Source organism: Microcaecilia unicolor, chromosome 3 (genome assembly GCF_901765095.1).
Source record: "Microcaecilia unicolor chromosome 3, aMicUni1.1, whole genome shotgun sequence".
Taxonomy (NCBI): domain Eukaryota; kingdom Metazoa; phylum Chordata; class Amphibia; order Gymnophiona; family Siphonopidae; genus Microcaecilia; species Microcaecilia unicolor.
In genome coordinates, this window is record NC_044033.1 from 198,091,457 (window position 1) to 198,108,340 (window position 16,884).

General features: G+C 46.8%; 1 protein-coding gene across 6 annotated transcripts in view; it reads right to left on the minus strand.

Moving 5' to 3' along the window:
* Nucleotides 1-2,618: 2,618 nt before the first annotated feature.
* ILF3 (interleukin enhancer binding factor 3) overlaps nucleotides 2,619-16,884 on the minus strand; it is a 115,619-nt gene continuing 101,353 nt past the window's right edge. For 5 of the 6 annotated variants that reach the window (XM_030197038.1, XM_030197041.1, XM_030197039.1 and 2 more), the window contains 3 exons: nucleotides 14,575-15,030; nucleotides 14,184-14,360; nucleotides 2,619-3,331 (listed from right to left, as the gene is read on the minus strand). In XM_030197038.1, the coding sequence (XP_030052898.1) occupies nucleotides 3,195-3,331; nucleotides 14,184-14,360; nucleotides 14,575-15,030 (770 nt within the window). In that variant the 3' untranslated portion in view covers nucleotides 2,619-3,194. The remainder of the gene's footprint in view (nucleotides 3,332-14,183; nucleotides 14,361-14,574; nucleotides 15,031-16,884) is intronic. The other variant, XM_030197040.1, reaches the window with a different exon arrangement.

Genomic DNA, 16,884 nt, shown 5'->3' on the forward strand with positions numbered 1-16,884 from the left:
ATATATATGGACCAATACTTACCTAAAACACCACCTCCAGTGGTCCAAAAAACTACTGTTTACATAGGTTTGGAATTACATGCTAATTCACTGTTTCCCAAGTCCGGTCCTGAAGCACCCCCTGCCAGTCAGGTCTTCAGGATATCCACAATGAATATGCATGAGCTTGAGTTGCATGCACTGCCTCCATTATATGCAAATCTTTCATGCGTTTTAATTGTGGATATCCTGAACGCGAAGGGGCACTACAGGACTACTACGAAAATGGCGATATCAAAAGAGAAGCCTCTGCTATCCAGAATAACATGGAAGAATTTCAATTTATATTCATGCTTGTAAAACTAGTAAAGCATTGCAAGACCCGCAAACATAATTAAAGTGAAGATACTTACCTGTAGTAGATGTTTTCCAAGGACAGCAGGCCATTAGGGTGACATCATCCACATCACCCAGTGGGGAATGCTTTTACAACGTACTCTCTCTTTATCCATGTCCCATTAGCAAAGCACTGAGAGACCCTTAATCATCATTAAAGCGAAGATAATTACCTGTAGCAGGTATTCTCCAAGGAAAGCAGGCCATTAATTCTCACAGGTGGGTGACAATCCACATCACCCTGTGCGGAACACTTTTACAGCATACTCTCTCTTTTAAGAGCTCGCAACAGTGCTCCCACTAGGCATGTCCCACAAGTAAAGCATTGTGAGACTCTCAAACCATTAACTTGTTCAAAATTATGGGGTCCTTTTGCTAAGGTGTGCTAAATAAGACAAAATCCAACAAAGCAAAGGGGAACCAACCCCACCCCCACGTGTAATCCAACAAAGCACAAAAATAGGGGTGGACCAAAGGACCTGCAGAATCCAATTTTTGATTATAACAAAGCACCTCACAAAACAAGACCCAATGATAACACACACAATACATTCCTATGGGTGTCTTTACTGCACGCAAAATCTGTTAGCGCATCTTAGTAAAAGGACCCCTATATGTGTATTTATCAGATTTCACACAACGCCCCCCCCCCCCCAAGTTTTGATAAAAACTTTAAAAAAAAAAAAAAGTCCCTATTCAATTCCTATGGCCAGTTCCTTTTTCCTGACCTCCCTAGGTACTACCTAGGTAGTAAAAAAAATGTTCAGCTAGATTTAACACAAAATCCTTGACATTTTACCTGTTCCTGTTTAAACTTTTACTGTTCACTGTTTTTGATAAGAAAGCTAATCGGACAGTTGGTACAGCACTCAAGTCCCATTCTCTGTTTGATGAGGGACATAATTCATTGGTTCTGGTCTTGTGGACAAATAGTGCAGTTTTCCTTTCCATATTTTCTGGGTTTAGAAAATGTGCGAGACAGAAAGTGTGTGTGTGTGTGTGAGACACTGACTGTGAGAGTGTTGCACACAGATACACTGTGTGTGAGTGTGAGACAGTATGTGTGCAATACAAAGACTCCCTGTGAGTCCAAGAGAGTGTATTTGAGTGTGTGAGACAGACTGTGACACAGAGAGTGAATGTGATAGTGTGTGTGACAGAGTAGTATGTGTGTGTGAGAGATACCTCCCCCTCCCTCTGTGGTCTCAGGACCCCCTCCCCCCGTTTCAGGACTCCCTGCCTCCCCCCCCCCCCCGCGTGGTTTGAAGCACTGTGCGAGTGTGTGAGAGAGACTGCGTGCAAGTGTGTGTGATTGTCCTCTCTCCCCTGCCCCCACTACAGCCACCCAGCTATTCCCCTGGCCTGCCCTCCTGCGATTCTGCTCTCTCCCCTGCCCCCCCCCCCTTCAGCTACCCAGCGATTCTGCTCTCAACCCTGGCCTCCTCCAGCCAACCAATGATTGTCTTTGTGTCCCCTGCCCCCCACTGCGATTCTCCTGTATCCCCTGCCCCCCCCCCCTTGAGCCATGCAGCGATTCTCCTCTCTCCCCTGCCATCCTCCCAGGGATTCTGCTATCTCCCCTGCCCCCCCTTCCAGCCACCCAGTGAATCTGCTCTCTCCCCACTGGCCCTCCTTCATCCACCCAGCGATTCTGCTCTCTCCCCTGCCCCCCCTTCAGCCACCTATCGGTTTTCCTCATCTCTCTTCTATTTAAAACGCACCTCCAGCATTCTTTTGAAGCCTCCAAAAGTTCCAACGTTTGTGTAGTGGTGTAGATCGATGTCTGCCCCGCCCTCGCGTCAAACACGATGACGTCGAGGGTGGAGCGATGCGATTGGTTGAGTGCCTTTGCTCCGCCCTCGACGTCATCACGTTTGATGCGAGGGCGGGGCAAACACTCATGGGCAAACTTTGATCTACACCACCACGGATGTAGAACGTTGGGACTTGTGGTGGCTTGAATAGAACGTTGGAGGTGCGTTATATATATAATATATATATATATTTTTTTTTTTTTAAAAACAAAGTTTCTTGTTTCGTCTATTCTTGGTCCTCTGGTTATACTAATGGATATTTTCAGTAACTCTTGAGTGTCGTTCAGAATCCATCTTCCTTTAAGTTTCACTTTGTACCTGTATTCTCCTTTTACTTTTTTTAGGCGTTCTCGTTTGCTATTTCACAGTAGGATTTACTAGCCTTTTCAATGTTTCAACCCTTTAAACCACACAAGACCAACACATGAGGAGCATTTCACGTTAATTTTCTTTTATTTGTCCACATTCAGCTTACTCTGGGATGTACTGCCTGAATGATCCATAGACATACAAAAAATACCCGCCCCAACTTGTTTCTCTTAAAATAAAATCTTCACTTATAAAACTGAAAACACTAACAGCATTAAAATTACAGAAAAAAAAAAAAAAAAGCTTACTCACGTCACAAAAATGGTTTGAATTTTCCAACAAAAACAAGAAAACAAAGCAAAACAATCCCATAAACAGATGAAGTGTCCCATCTCTAAAGCTACGGTTTGACTAATCCAAAGCTTTAAAGAGAAGGATGTGGGCTTATAAATGAACAAATTCTTTTCAGACAGGGCTGAATCAGAACTACTAAAGCACTTAAAGTACAGAGATGCCAAACATGGTTAATTACAGAATTACATGGTGGATGCAACCACTAGTGTGACCAAAGTTATCACGAAGCACTGCAACATAGAAACTGAGGTTTATAGAATTGCTGCGATGCAGTAAAACATTTAGAAGGGGGCAAAAAGCAACAAGCTCTTTCCCCCTCCTCTCAAGGTGGAAAAGTGTGTTTTATCTGTACTGATAATTCATGCTGTGATCTGGATTCCTGCCATAGCCACCGCCACCCTGGTTGGCCTGGTAGGTGCCTTGAGATCCTCCACCATAATTCTGACCTGAACTCTGATTGTAGGTTGGCTGTGTGTACCCTGCAGGGGAAGAGAGAAGCAATTTTGAATTTCACACTGCAATCGTTTTAGTTTGGCTGCTAATTCAAACATCGGCTGTCCCCTACATTCAGGGCACAGAAGAGAACCATGCTGTAATGAAGCTGAAGTTAACTGTTCCAGCTTTTCAAACTGCTTTCCTACAATTTGACTACTTTGATACTCCTTGAAATGTAATACTACTACTACTACTAATAAAGAAAAAAAAAGAAAATAATATTGCTTCCATCTCAAAAATTATCTATACCAATGGTTTTCAACCAGTGTCAGGTCACACTGCTATGTCCTCAAGTGGTGAGAAGTGTGTCACAAAAAATTTGATGTAGACAGCGTGTTTCCTTACATTTTTATTTATTTTTATATCCATTATCCCAAAGCATGTTTGGTTCAATGTGGCTTATATAAAATAGGATCAAACAGTTGCTTACATAAAACTGAGAGAAAATTAAGCAGTGTGCATTAAACTTACATTATAACAATGAGCTGACATTTTGCAAAGTTCCTTCAGAACATGAAAGATCTGTTATAATATTGCATTTTAGCATAGTTGTAACTTTATACAACATTCAATATAATACCGAGAGAAAATTAAGCAACAAGTATGAAACCTACATTGTAACAATGAGCTGTCATTTTCCAAGTTCTTCTAAATATGAAAGATCTCACATTATAACAGTGAGCAATACTTGTAGGTTTATGGTGAAATTAGGCCTAACCTAATTTTCTTTCCTCTAGATCCTCCAGACCGTTCAAGACGCTTGGGTTATGCACTCCTACCAGCAGAGGGAGACTGAGAACACTAAAACTTCTTATATAAGTAGCCTGTGCAGACCTTCTACTAACCAGTAAAACAGTAACAAAGCAGAGGAACAAAACACCTCCACATAATCAAAACCACTGAATCCACACTCAGATCTCCTCCCCTTAAGACGGGGGGGGGATTCAACTGCAGATGGGCACAAACGGTACCACAAACTGCCCTTAGTAAAACTCCAGGACCCAAATCACAGGAGCTACTAGAAATATCAGCAACTGAAGTCTAAAGAAAGTATACTGAACTGTCCGATACACTGGGTGGGCTCTTGAACGGTCTGGAGGATCTAGAGGAAAGAAAATTAGCAGGTAAGGCCTAATTTCACCTTCCTCAGCAATCCTCCAGACCATTCAAAACGCTTGGGATGTACCAAAGCAGTAAACACATCTAAGGATGGGACCTGCGAAGCCCAGAGGACAGGACTGCACCTCCAAACTGGCATCCTCCCTTGCTTGTACATCCACTCTGTAATGTTTGACAAAAGAATGCAGGGAGGACCACACCGCTGCTCTACAAATGTCCACCGGTGGAACAAAACTACTCTCTGCCCAAGAAGCCGCCATCCCCCTAGTGGAATGTGCCTTGAGCCCCACCGGCACCATACGGTCATGCAATATGTAAGCCGAAGAGATGGCATCCTTCAACCACCGAGCTATAGATGCCTTAGAAGCAGCCGCTCCCTTCTTGGGCCCCCCATGAAGGACAAATAACCTGCCCGAAGACCTGAATTCCTCCGACCTGCGCAAGTAAACCTTCAACACTCTGCGCACATCCAATTTCGCCAAACGACGCTGAGAAGTATCCCCCGTCCGGTCCCCCAAGACCGGCAACGAAATCACCTGATTGACATGAAAGGAGGATACCACCTTAAGCAAAAACGAAGGGACTGGACACAGCGAAACCTTTTCCTTAGAAAACCACAGAAACGGAGACCTACATGAAAGAGCCTGAAGTTCCGAAATCCTGTGAGCCGACGATATAGCTACCAAAAAGATCACGTTCATAGTAAGGTCTTTTATCGAACAAGACTCCCAGGGCTCAAAAGGAGAACCCGCCAAACAGTCAAGAACGATATTACGATCCCACTGAGGAACTACCGGCCGCTGAGGACGAAGCAACTTCATCCCCCTCAAAAAAACGGACCACATCCGGGAAAGACGCAAACGACCTGCCCTGCACCTTACCCCAAAAACACGCTAAAGCAGCCAGCTGCACCTTCAAATATGACAACGAAAGGCCCTTCTCAAAACCATCCTGCAAGAAATCTAAAATGCACGACACAGAAGCTGTCGAAGGGACACACGCCCGGTCCCCACACCAATCTTCAAATAAGCGCCACACACGCACATAGGCCAAAGACGTCGCACATTTGTGAGACTGCAGCATCGTCTGAATCACCTGATGGGAAAACCTTTGCTTCTCAACCGTTCCCTCTCAAGGGCCACACTGTAAGAGAGAACCGAGCCGGATCCGGCATGACAATTGGACCCTGACACAACAGCACCGAGACCCCAGCCGCAGAGGCTCGCCTTCTAACAACCGCATCAGATCCCCGAACCACGGCCGACGTGGCCAATTTGGAGCCACCAACACCACCGGACCCGCATGACATTCTACCCTAGGATTCAACCTATCAAGGGCCACGGGGGAAACAAGTACAGCAACACCCGCTGAGGCCACGGAAGGACCAACGCATCGATCCTTTCCGCTCACGGATCCCGACGCCGACTGAAATACCGAGGAACCTGAGCATTCTGTGCCGACGCCATGAGATCCACTATTGGCATTCCCCACTTTAGAACTATCTGGTCGAACACAGACCGGTGCAGAGACCATTCTCCAGGGTCCAACATGTGTCTGCTTAGAAAATCCGCGTTCACGTTGTCCACCCCAGCCACGTGCGCCGCCGAAATCTGCACTAGATGCCTTTCCGCTCAACTCATGAGCAGAGCCGTCTTGATTGCCAACCGCGGACTCTTTGTACCGCCCTGCCGGTTGACATATGCTACCGCTGTTGCGTTGTCGGACATGACTCTTACTGCCTTTCCGACCACATGAGCAAAACGCCAACAGAGCTAGCCGAATTGCCCTCGTCTCCAATCGGTTGATAGACCACTGAGCTTCCTCCGTCGACCACCACCCCTGTGCGGACCGACCGAGACACTGAGCTCCCCAGCCCAGCAGACTGGCATCCGTTACCAGAATCACCCACTGAGGAGGTTCCAACAGCATGCCCTTTTTCAGATGGGCTGAGCACAGCCACCACTGGAGACTGCGCCGAGAAGCCCCCTTCAATGGCAACCGCAACTCCAAACTGTGTATGTGGGGAGACCACCGGGACAACAGAGCCGCCTGAAGCTGACGCATATGCGCCCTGGCCCATGGTACTACCTCTATTGTCGCTGCCACGAGGCCCAGAACCCGAAGGTACATTCGAACTGTCGGACTCTGGACATTAACAGCCGGACCTGCTGCTGAAGACAGGCGATCCGAGAATCCGGCAGAAAACCACGACCCACTGCCGTGTCGAACCGCACTCCCAAGTACTCCAGACTCTGCGATGGGATCGACTTCTGACTACATTCACTACCCATCCGAGCGATTCCAGAAACGCGACCACCTGAGCAGTCGCCGCAACACTGTGAGCCCGAACTTCGCCCGGATCAACCAGTCCAGATACGGATGCACCAGAATTCCCTGCCTCCGCAAAGCCTCTGCTACCACCACCCATTATCTTGGAGAAGGTGCGTGGAGCCGTTGCCAGACCAAAAGGCAGAGCACAGAACTGAAATTGCCTCCCTAAAACAGCAAAACGAAGGAAACGCTGAAGGGCCTCTCGAATCAGCACGTGCAGATACGCTTCCGTGAGGTCCAGTGACACGAGAAATTCTCCCTGACGAACAGCCAACTATGACCGAGCGCAGAGTCTCCATGCGGAAGGATGGCACCTTGAGCGCCCCATTGACCCTCTTGAGATCTAAAATGGGTCGAAACTGGTCCTCCTTCTTCGGCACCACAAAGTAAATGGAACAACAACCCATTCCCTGTTCGTGCCGAGGAACGGGTACCACAGCTCCCAACTGGATTAAGCGACCCAGAGTCTCTTGAATAGCCTTTAACTTGACTCGAGAGTGACAAGGAGAGGGAAGAAACAGATCCGGCAGCAGGTGCTCAAACTCGAGTGCATAACCGTTGCGAACTACCTCCAGCACCCACTGATCTGAAGTAATTTGGGTCCCACCCCTGATAAAACAGACGAAGGCACGCCCCGACCTTCACCAGAGGCTGGACCCGCACACCTTCAATAAGGAGGACTTATTACCATTTCCGGCACCTCTTGAGGAGTCCCGACCTCCTCAACAACCCCCTTGAAAGGACTGCGTCTGCTGGAAAAAACGGCTTTTAGGCGATACAAATCTGCCCGGCCTGTACCGCCTCGCGTCCTTAAACCGACCTCTAGCCGAACCACCTCGACTAGCCGCCTTAGGCCGTAACTCCGGCAACCGTGAGACCTTGGTAACCCCAAGACCACTCATCAGTTTATCCAAGTCCTCTCCAAACAACATAGAACCTTTGAAAGGTAGAGAACACAACTTTACTTCTGCATCTGCCAGCCAGCCCCTAAGCCAAAGAGCCCTGCGAGCTGTCACCGCCAGAGCCATATTCTTAGCCGAAGCCCTTAGCAAATCACAAATGGTGTCCACCAAAAACGAAGACCCGATCTCCAATTTGGCCAGGTCCTGAACCAAACCAGTCCTATCTAACGCAGACTCATCCAAGAGCTTCTCCGCCCAACGGAAACAAGCTCTGGCTACCAAGCTCCCACACACAGAGGCTTGCAAGGCCAAAGGCGACAAATCAAAGCTGCGCTACAGAAAGGACTCTAGCTTCCTATCCTGAGGATCCCGTAAGGCTGTACTGCCATCCACCAGAATGGCCGTAGCCTTAGTAACCGCCATAACCACCACATCCACAGTAGGTGGTTTCAGCAGGGCCAAATCCTTCGGAGGCAAGGGATACAGCTGCGCCATAGCCCTAGACACCTTACAAGCAGCCTCCGGCACAGACCAGTCCTCAAAAACCATGTCCCTAATGTCTGAATTCATGGGAAAGGAACGGGAGGCTCTCCGAATCCCCTTAACCAAGGGATCTACCTGGGGTCCCTCTGCAGAGGGAGTGGCCGCCGGAGCGAACTTCAAAGTAGATATCACCTGATCACTGAGCTCTAACTCCTCCTCCTTATGAAAAATGCGAACTACTGAAGAATCGTCCCCAGGCCTTAGCCCATCCTGATCCTCAGACTCATCTGAGAGATCCTCCTCTCCTGCGTCACTCCTAATGTCCGACCCAGGCAGAGAAAGTATCTCCATAGGCTCCGAAATATCCACCCGTGGGCGCTTAACTCCCACTGAGCTAGCAGCCTCCGGGGAACGAACAGCCTGAGAGGGGCCAGCTCTCCAGGCATTATACAGAGACCAAACAAACTCAGGGGGGAAGCCAGACCCCCCCCCCCCCCCCCAACGCTGCTGAAGCCCCAACACTTCCCGCAGTCTCCGCTACGGACCCCCCTAGCTCCCGAGGTGGGAGGTCCATCGCGTGATCTGCAGCTAAACTAGGCGCGCTTCCTGCCACACATGGCCCCCCCCTGGCGCCAGTACGGAATGCATGGCCAAAAGGGCCGCGCTTCCCGCAAAAAACGGCTCCGTCGAGGCCAACCCAGGACGCGCAGCCAAAATGGCCGCGTTTCCCAACAAAACCGGCCCCGCCATTCCTGGCCCGGAATGTGCGGTCAAATCGCCGCCCAACACTTCCACCGACTCAGGGGAAAGCACGGGGGGCAAGAGCGGTGACAACGTAGGCTCCCCACAAAATTTACATTGGCCACCTTTCACTTCCAACGTCTGGCCGTGAACACAATAAAAACAAACAGTTGCTTTGTGCTCTGACAGACTAATAGGCAAAACCGCTTAAGGCAAGAACGCCCTTGAAGACATTTTATCTCGACTGCCACAAGAACGGCCAAAATAGCCGCCTTTTAAAAACATTTTTTTTAAACCTCGTTGCTGATGCTTAAACTCCTCAAGGGTACAGAATGAGGTCTGTAGCTGAGGTCAAGCAGTCCTCCAGAGGAAGAGCACAGGCGGAGGGACCCGGCCACCCGGGTGTGACACCCCACAGGGAATAAGAAGCCCCTTAGGACTTACACCCTGTAATAGAGATCCAAGTGTGGGTTCTCTAACATTTACAACCCAACCTAGAAACCCCAAATAGGCCTACCAGACTGAGTACACTGCACAGGCTGCACACATCTACCCTCTGCAGAGACTGAGAAAATACTGGTTAGTAGAAGGTCTGCACAGGGTACTTGTATAAGAAGTTTTAGTGTTCTGAGTCTCCCTCTGCTGGTAGAAGTGCATAACCCAAGCGTCTTGAATGGTCTGGAGGATTGCTGAGGAAACAACATTCAACATGCATCCTGTGTATAGCCTGTTGCAGTAATCTAACTGGGCTAAAATTATAGTTTGAACCAGAAGCTGAAATGTGGATATTGGGAAGAAGTTCCTGATTCTTCTTAGCTTCCATAGTGACCTAAAAACTTTTTTGGTGAGTATTTGGTTGTCAAATCTCAAGTGTTGGTTGAATGTCACACCCAGTATTTCGAGGTTTCGTTCTAAGGGGAAGCTGGTTTGGCCTACTGTGAAACAGGTTGATGGTGAGAAAGGGCTTGTTATAACTAGGAATTTAGTATTCTCTTTGCTCAGTTTTAGTTTGAAAGTTGAGGCCCATGTCTCCATGATGTCTAGACTATTCTTTGTGTTTATATCTGTGTAGGGGATATAAATTGTGACATCGGCATATATGTGTGCTTTTAGGCAGTTACTCTCAAGGTTCCTGCCAATGGGGGGCCATCGTTATGTTGCAAAGTCGAGGGGAAAGCATAGATCCGTGTGGTACACCTGCTAATTTCCAGTTTGATGTCATTTACTAAGGAGATGAGGTACAGGATTGAGTGGGTCGATAGGTATTTCCATCGAGTGACCAGTCTTTCCATGACTGACAGTGATGGGAGGGATGCAACTGGTCTGTAATTGGGTCACATTGTTTAGCATGGGGTCAGCATTATACCACCTTTTGTTGTAGGGATGCTCCCTATTCATAGGGAGAAGGAAATATGTTTGGTTAGTAGGTCTGTGAACCAAGCTGGGGCGTCTCAGTAAGTTAGAAGGGGCACATCTATAATACAGTGACATTTGGCATATTTCTTTAGAGAGTTTAAGACTCTTACTGTTGTAGGTGTGGTGAATGAGGTCCAGGTTTTGTCTGTGTTTTGCTTCGTTCTGGATCTTCAGGGAGTCTAGGTAGTTTTCTAGGGGTATAATGTGAAGGGAGACCGGCCCTGATGTTGGCCACCTTTTGTTTAAAGTATGGGGCTAGGTCAGTCACATTTGGCAGGTTTTCGTTTTAAGTAGTCACTTTTGTTTAGAACGCTATCGACTAAATTCATATAATTTTTTTAACATTGAGTTTGCCTGAGCCTATATAGGATTTGTAGAATTTCAGCTTCATTTGTCTGATGATCTTTTTGTAAGTTTTGGTTGCTTGTTTCCAGATGGTCTTGTACTCGGGCATGAGCTCTTTGATCCATTTCCTCTCGAGTTGCCTACAAAGTCTTTTGGCAGAGAGTGCCTGTTAAACCATGGACCGTTTTTAGTTGAGCAACTGGAAGAGTGACTTTACTTAGTTGATCTCATGTATTGAGGAATTCTGTCGAATCAGAAGCTAGTGTTTGGTGGCATAGAGATTTTGGTCCAGAGGTTTGTGGGTATTATCTTTCCTCTAGAGATAAACTGGGGTGTTTTCTATGTGTGTCTTCTCCAGTTGAGTGTAAAGTAGTTTGCTGTGGTCCAACCATGGGACAGGTGACCTGAAACACTGGGTATCTGTAGGTCTTCTTGGTTTATGAATTTGTAATTGAACAGGTCAAGGAGGTGGCCTTTGCAGTGGGTTAGGGTGTTGTAGGATAATGTAGGTCTTCTTGGTTTATGAATTTGTAATTGAACAGGTCAAGGAGGTGGCCTTTGCAGTGGGTTAGGGTGTTGTAGGATAATGTAGGTCTTCTTGGTTTATGAATTTGTAATTGAACAGGTCAAGGAGGTGGCCTTTGCAGTGGGTTAGGGTGTTGTAGGATAAGGTGAGGTTCCAGGATGACAGGAAATCTAGAGCTTCTTGAGATTAGAGGTCCTTTGGGTCTTCTGGGTGGAGATTTGATATCGCCTAATAGTATAATGTTTGAGTAGGATGCACATATGTTTGCGATAAAGTTGGTGAAGTCATCTCTTGTTTTAACCCAGCTGCCTGGTCTATAGAAGAGTATGCAGCAGTCGTTTACGGAGAATGTGAGTTATGGTTGCGTTAAGGAACAATTTGTGTATTACCGCTAAACCTCCTCTATTGTAGGGCCATGTCATGTGGATTACTTTATAAACCTGGTGGGCATAATTTGTCTATTATGAGGTCCTCATCACATATCCAGGTCTCTGGCAAATGGGGCTAGATCTAAATCTTCCACCCAAGACCAAGTTCCGATTTGTTTACCGCTGAGTGTGCGTTTATGTAGGCAATTGGAATACGTAAGTAGGAATGAGGATAGTAGTCCATGTGGATGATTATTAATGGATGTCCAATGGTGTATGGGCTTTTTTGGGGCCATTTTGGGATTCTCCCTTTGGTGGAGAGGGTAAGGGTGGTGGATATTCAAGTAGTCTCATGTTCCATGTTCTCTATTTTTGGCCATCGATCTAAGGTCATACAGGTGACAACCCAAATAGGGTAGGATAGGGATTTATACTTGAGGACTTTTTTTAACAGGTTAGGGGACATTAGATGATCATGAGAGCAGTAAAGGTCTCTTGTAGGGATGCCATAATTGGTTGTTTCTATAGTGAGTAAATTTTGTTTGGTGTCATACAGGCTAGATTTTTTCATGTAGGTGTATCCAGATAAGTGGTAAAGAGTGGTTGGTAAGGGGAAAGGGGCTGGTGTTTGAAGTCAAGTTGAATAATCCTTTGGTGGCAGCCTAAAATCTCTTGTTTTGGGAGTCTGGTAGACAGAGGATAAACTCAGGTGGGTCTTGCTGTTATCGCTACTGCCTCATTGTTGGTCCTCACTATTCAGGAAGTCATCATAGTTTTGTTTTGTTTTTTTAATTTGGGATTTTTTTTCCCCAGCTAGAAATTTCAGAAGAGTTCATTGAGGTTCAGTCAAGTAGATTCTATTAAACCTGCTTACTTACCATTTTGTTCTGATTTGAATGATCAGCTATTTACATGCGATGTCGTTATCACTTCTTGTGAGTACTGCTGCTGATAGGCTGAGTGCACTGATGTCGGCATGGTCGGTGATAGCATCTTTGCCTGAGTGCAGAGTTTTCTCTGCTGCACTTGTAGGAGCTTCGTTGGACTGCCAATGCTTGCTAACAAGGGGTGCCCCTAAGGTGGAAAGGCCACGCCGGGACTTCGGTAATGGTTAGATTGCAGTGTGACAGTCGCGAGAGAGTCTTATACTGAAACGGTTCAGATCCCTCCGTTCTTCAAACCGTGTGGCTTCATGGTACCTGTGGTTTGGTTGTGTCCCTCCGACATTGTGGCTGCACGATCCTGGCTGAGTTTGTGTCTCTTGGGCAGCTCCTGTAAGTTCAGTGGGGGGCGGGGGGGGGGACAGGGGGGAACTTGGTGGCTCCTTCAATTCCCCACCGGTCCACAACTCACCTGGTTGGAGGTGAAAGTCCCTGTTCTAGATTGGAGTCTCACTCTTAGCTCATGAGCGGTCCTGGATGCAAGTTTAAATGACACTCTGCCTGTCGACATCCCTGATAGGTTCAGGAGAACAAAGGGCTCGGGAGCCCACTAAGTGTCTCTTGTGGGTGTTCGCACCGATGCAGCCGGTGATTCATGGAAGAGCAGCAGCACTTCCAGATCAAGTTTCACACCAGGACGGTGTTGGTCTTCTGATTTCAGGCAGGTTGTTGGAGGTTTTGGGGGCTCACCGCTGTGGAGAAAGTCGGCTGTATCCATGGATTGCCTCCCGATCCAGGCCTAACATCAGAACAAGGATGTTGGTGAGTCTTCTGCTTCTGAGCAGGATCACTCAGAGATTAGCACATTTGCCGCTGTGGAAGTGGGCTTGATCGGTAAAGGTTTGGAAGCTCACTGCAATTCAGCTATCCAGTCTGGTGGTCATCTTGTTGGGAGTTCCTTTACAACTATCAGTGCCTGCAAGCTGCAATCCCCATAACTGGTCCCTATTTCTGCTTCCCCACGAACCCCAAAAATAATTTCTGCCACTAGCCCCAACTGAAGATGTTGCAGGTCTGCTGTCCATAGATTGTTTGCTATAGAGTTTGAGTAGGTTTTGCAGATTTGCGTGTTGCTTCACAGTTTCTGGCAATAAAAGAATGTTGTGTTGCTGTAACTAAGATGACTCCAAAATTTCAATATATATTTGTTGTGTTGTAGAATGAGTGAGAAATCGGATTGGTGTGTTGCATACAGTTTTTTTGATATGGGATATGCAAATTCATACTAACCCTAGGTGCGCATTGTTCAGCTGTGAATTTTAGTGTTGTGTGTCATATACATTTGAATGCTCATGTCAGGTGTATCACAACAGAAGGAAGGTTGAGAACCACTGATCTATACAGATGCAGAGGGTGCTGAAACTGCTTTGGAGCACTGGATGAAAGCAGTAAAGAGAAGGGAAGGGGACACTATGGTTGTGGCTGCTGGCAGGACTGGAGTCATTCCTATGAGGAATAGAGGGAAAAGGGAAATGCTAAACTGGAATGGGTGGGTAGGGGAGGGAAATGCTGGATCTGTGGATAGATATGGCAACCTATACACAACATCACATGGACACTGAAATTAAGGGGGATCTAGGGATGCAACCTATAGGCAAGTATATACGGTAAGTCAGTGGCCAAGAAAAGCTAAAAGTATTGTGAAGTTTTTGCCATTTGCTCACCTTGGTATGAGGTGCCTCCACCACTTGAACCTCCACTACCATATCCTTGCTGTGGGCCAGAGTAACCGGGTCCTCCACCACCTCCAGTGCCGTAGGAATTGCCGCCACCTCTGCCGCCACCGCCACCGCCGCCACCAACATTGCTTTCCCCGCTGTATCCTCCTACAACAGATTTAGCTTTGAAAGCCAGTGACAAACAAGGAGAGTTCAAGTAATCGGCATGAGAGTCAAGCCACATTCACCACCACCTAGAAAATTAACAATTCAAGACCTACTATACTCAATTGACCCCCTAAACCCTTGTCAACATTTAAATAAGTGAGAAAGAACAAGAGAACAGTTTCTCTCCAGGCCAACAAATTCATTTCAACAGACAAGCACCAAAACTTACTGTATTTGTTCTCGCTATAGTTGTAGTCCTGTCCTCCACCAGAGCTGTAGGAGTTGGAGTAAGAATAGCTTCCCCCACCGCCGCCACTGTTGCTGCCACCACCACCACCACCACCTCCACCTTGACCTCCCTGGTTATAATTTTGCTTCTTCTGGGATGGTGTATAGTTGCTGTACTGATTCTGATTCTGGTTCTGGTTGTATGATGGTTGATGCTGATTCTGGGACTGGTACCCTTGATGGGACTGGTACCCTTGATTCATGTTAGTTTTCTGCTGCCCACCACCATGTTGCTGCTTCTTTGCGGCATGTGGCTTGTTTTGTGCTGTGTTGTAGCCATCACCACCCTGGTAGTAGGATCCATAGCCAGAGCTCCCGTACCCAGAACCATATCCAGAGCCGCCGCCTCCACCACCGCCACCAGCATTTGAATGCCCACTATTACTATAAAACTGACCTGAGAAAGAAGCAAAAATCACAAGATGCTCAAACATTGCTTAGCAGTTAACAGCTTTGACGTCAACTATGATAAACTGAGTGCACGAGTTCCTCTTACTTTGCTTATACCCCTTTTCTCCCTCCCTTTGCTAGAGTCACTCTTACCTTGCTTATACCCTTTTTCTCCCTCCCTTTGCTATTTTTCCCATTTTTTTCTTTTATGATATTTAGAATTGTAAGCCACAGACAAAACTTTTAAGGGATAGCAAAATTCAATTGCAATCAGGAGGGTATCCTAAGATGATGTGTTGTTTAATGGAGCTAGAAAAGACTGAGGAGCTGAAGGCTACACCAGACCCCTATAAGGAAAGCAAAGTCAGTTAGCTTTTTTTTTTTTTGTCTTCATCTGCTGGAAAGGGGGACATAACCTACTTGCCTGGCACTGATCAGGAACAGCAGCCAAATGGAGACAAGTACTTCAACTGGACGCACATGTTCCCATAAATTATTATAGCAAACTGCATGACATTTTGAAGATGTTTCCTGCTCCAGACTGAGGAATCTCCAGCAAATTTGGAGTTACAAGATATCAGTGATGAGTGGGTGTCATCTGTTGGCTCCTTACTGAGCACCAGGCAGGGGGTAGGAAGGATACATTGTTTTTAAGACATACACAATTCATATGCTTGAGCCATTAATGCATGGCTTGTTGTACCAAGCTAAGCTTTGATATATAATTACTACCAACTTTCACTGGCATAAATTTGCATTTGAAAAGGGCTCCAGTGTGCAGCAGCACTCACTATATAAAGGTGCCCCTGGGTACAGCTGAAACGAAAGAGCTAAACAATACTAAATACACCCCAAGGGAACTCCTTAGGACCTACCAGACTGGCAAGACTGCACAGGCAGTTCATCCACCCCTGCTGGGACACTGAGAAATACTGGCTGCCTAGGGGTTTGCACAGGGTAGATATAGTGTTTAAAGTCAGTGGTTCTCAGTCTCCCTCTGCTAGTAGGTGTACATAACCCAAGCATCTTGACCAGTCTAATATATATAGCTCTGAGCTTGTAAGCTTGACTCACCAAGAAAACAAGCCCTTCTTTGGGAAGACACTTGCACTGCATGAGTGTCCATCAGAACTCCTATGTAGTGAATAGGCTGGGTTTTTTTTTGTTTTAAATTAAAACTGAGGATTGTCTGTACCGCTGACCTAAATTTGGGAGCAGCTATGACAGAAGCAGAGCGGATAGGGAGAATGATGCTTATGAACAGAGCTGTTAGGGTCTTACCCCCCCCTTTGGTGAATTCTGCTGATGGAGAGGGGAAATCAGCTGCTAGTTGAGGCAAGACCGCCAGCATTGCCCATTTATCTGTAGAGAAAAAGCCCCCCCACCCCACTTCACTAGCCAGTCATCCCAATCATCTAGATAAAAATTCTGCTTGCATAGGTGTCACTAGTACTGCTAAGCATTCATGAGGACTCTACAAATAGTGAAATCCCAGGAGAGAGAGAGAAGGAGATGAGTGTTCTTGATCTCCACTGCACATAAATCTTGTGCAGATCAGAATCATGGAGCTCATTTTGAATTTTTCAAGAATCAGAACTGCTTTGGAACCCAAGAGTATGTGGAATAGAAGCCCTGGTCTTTGTTTCCAATGCTAGCTCTATCACTCTGCTCTACCAGATCTCTTGCTGAAGGATTTGTGCGCGCAGAGTATTTGGCAGCAAGACATGGAAGTAGAGCCTGAATTGGTACACTAACGGACCAGATAAAAGCCAGATAATAAGTTATAGTAAGAAGCGAAAGATACATACCTGTAGCAGGTATTCTCCGAGGACAGCAGGCTGATTGTTCTCACTGATGGGTG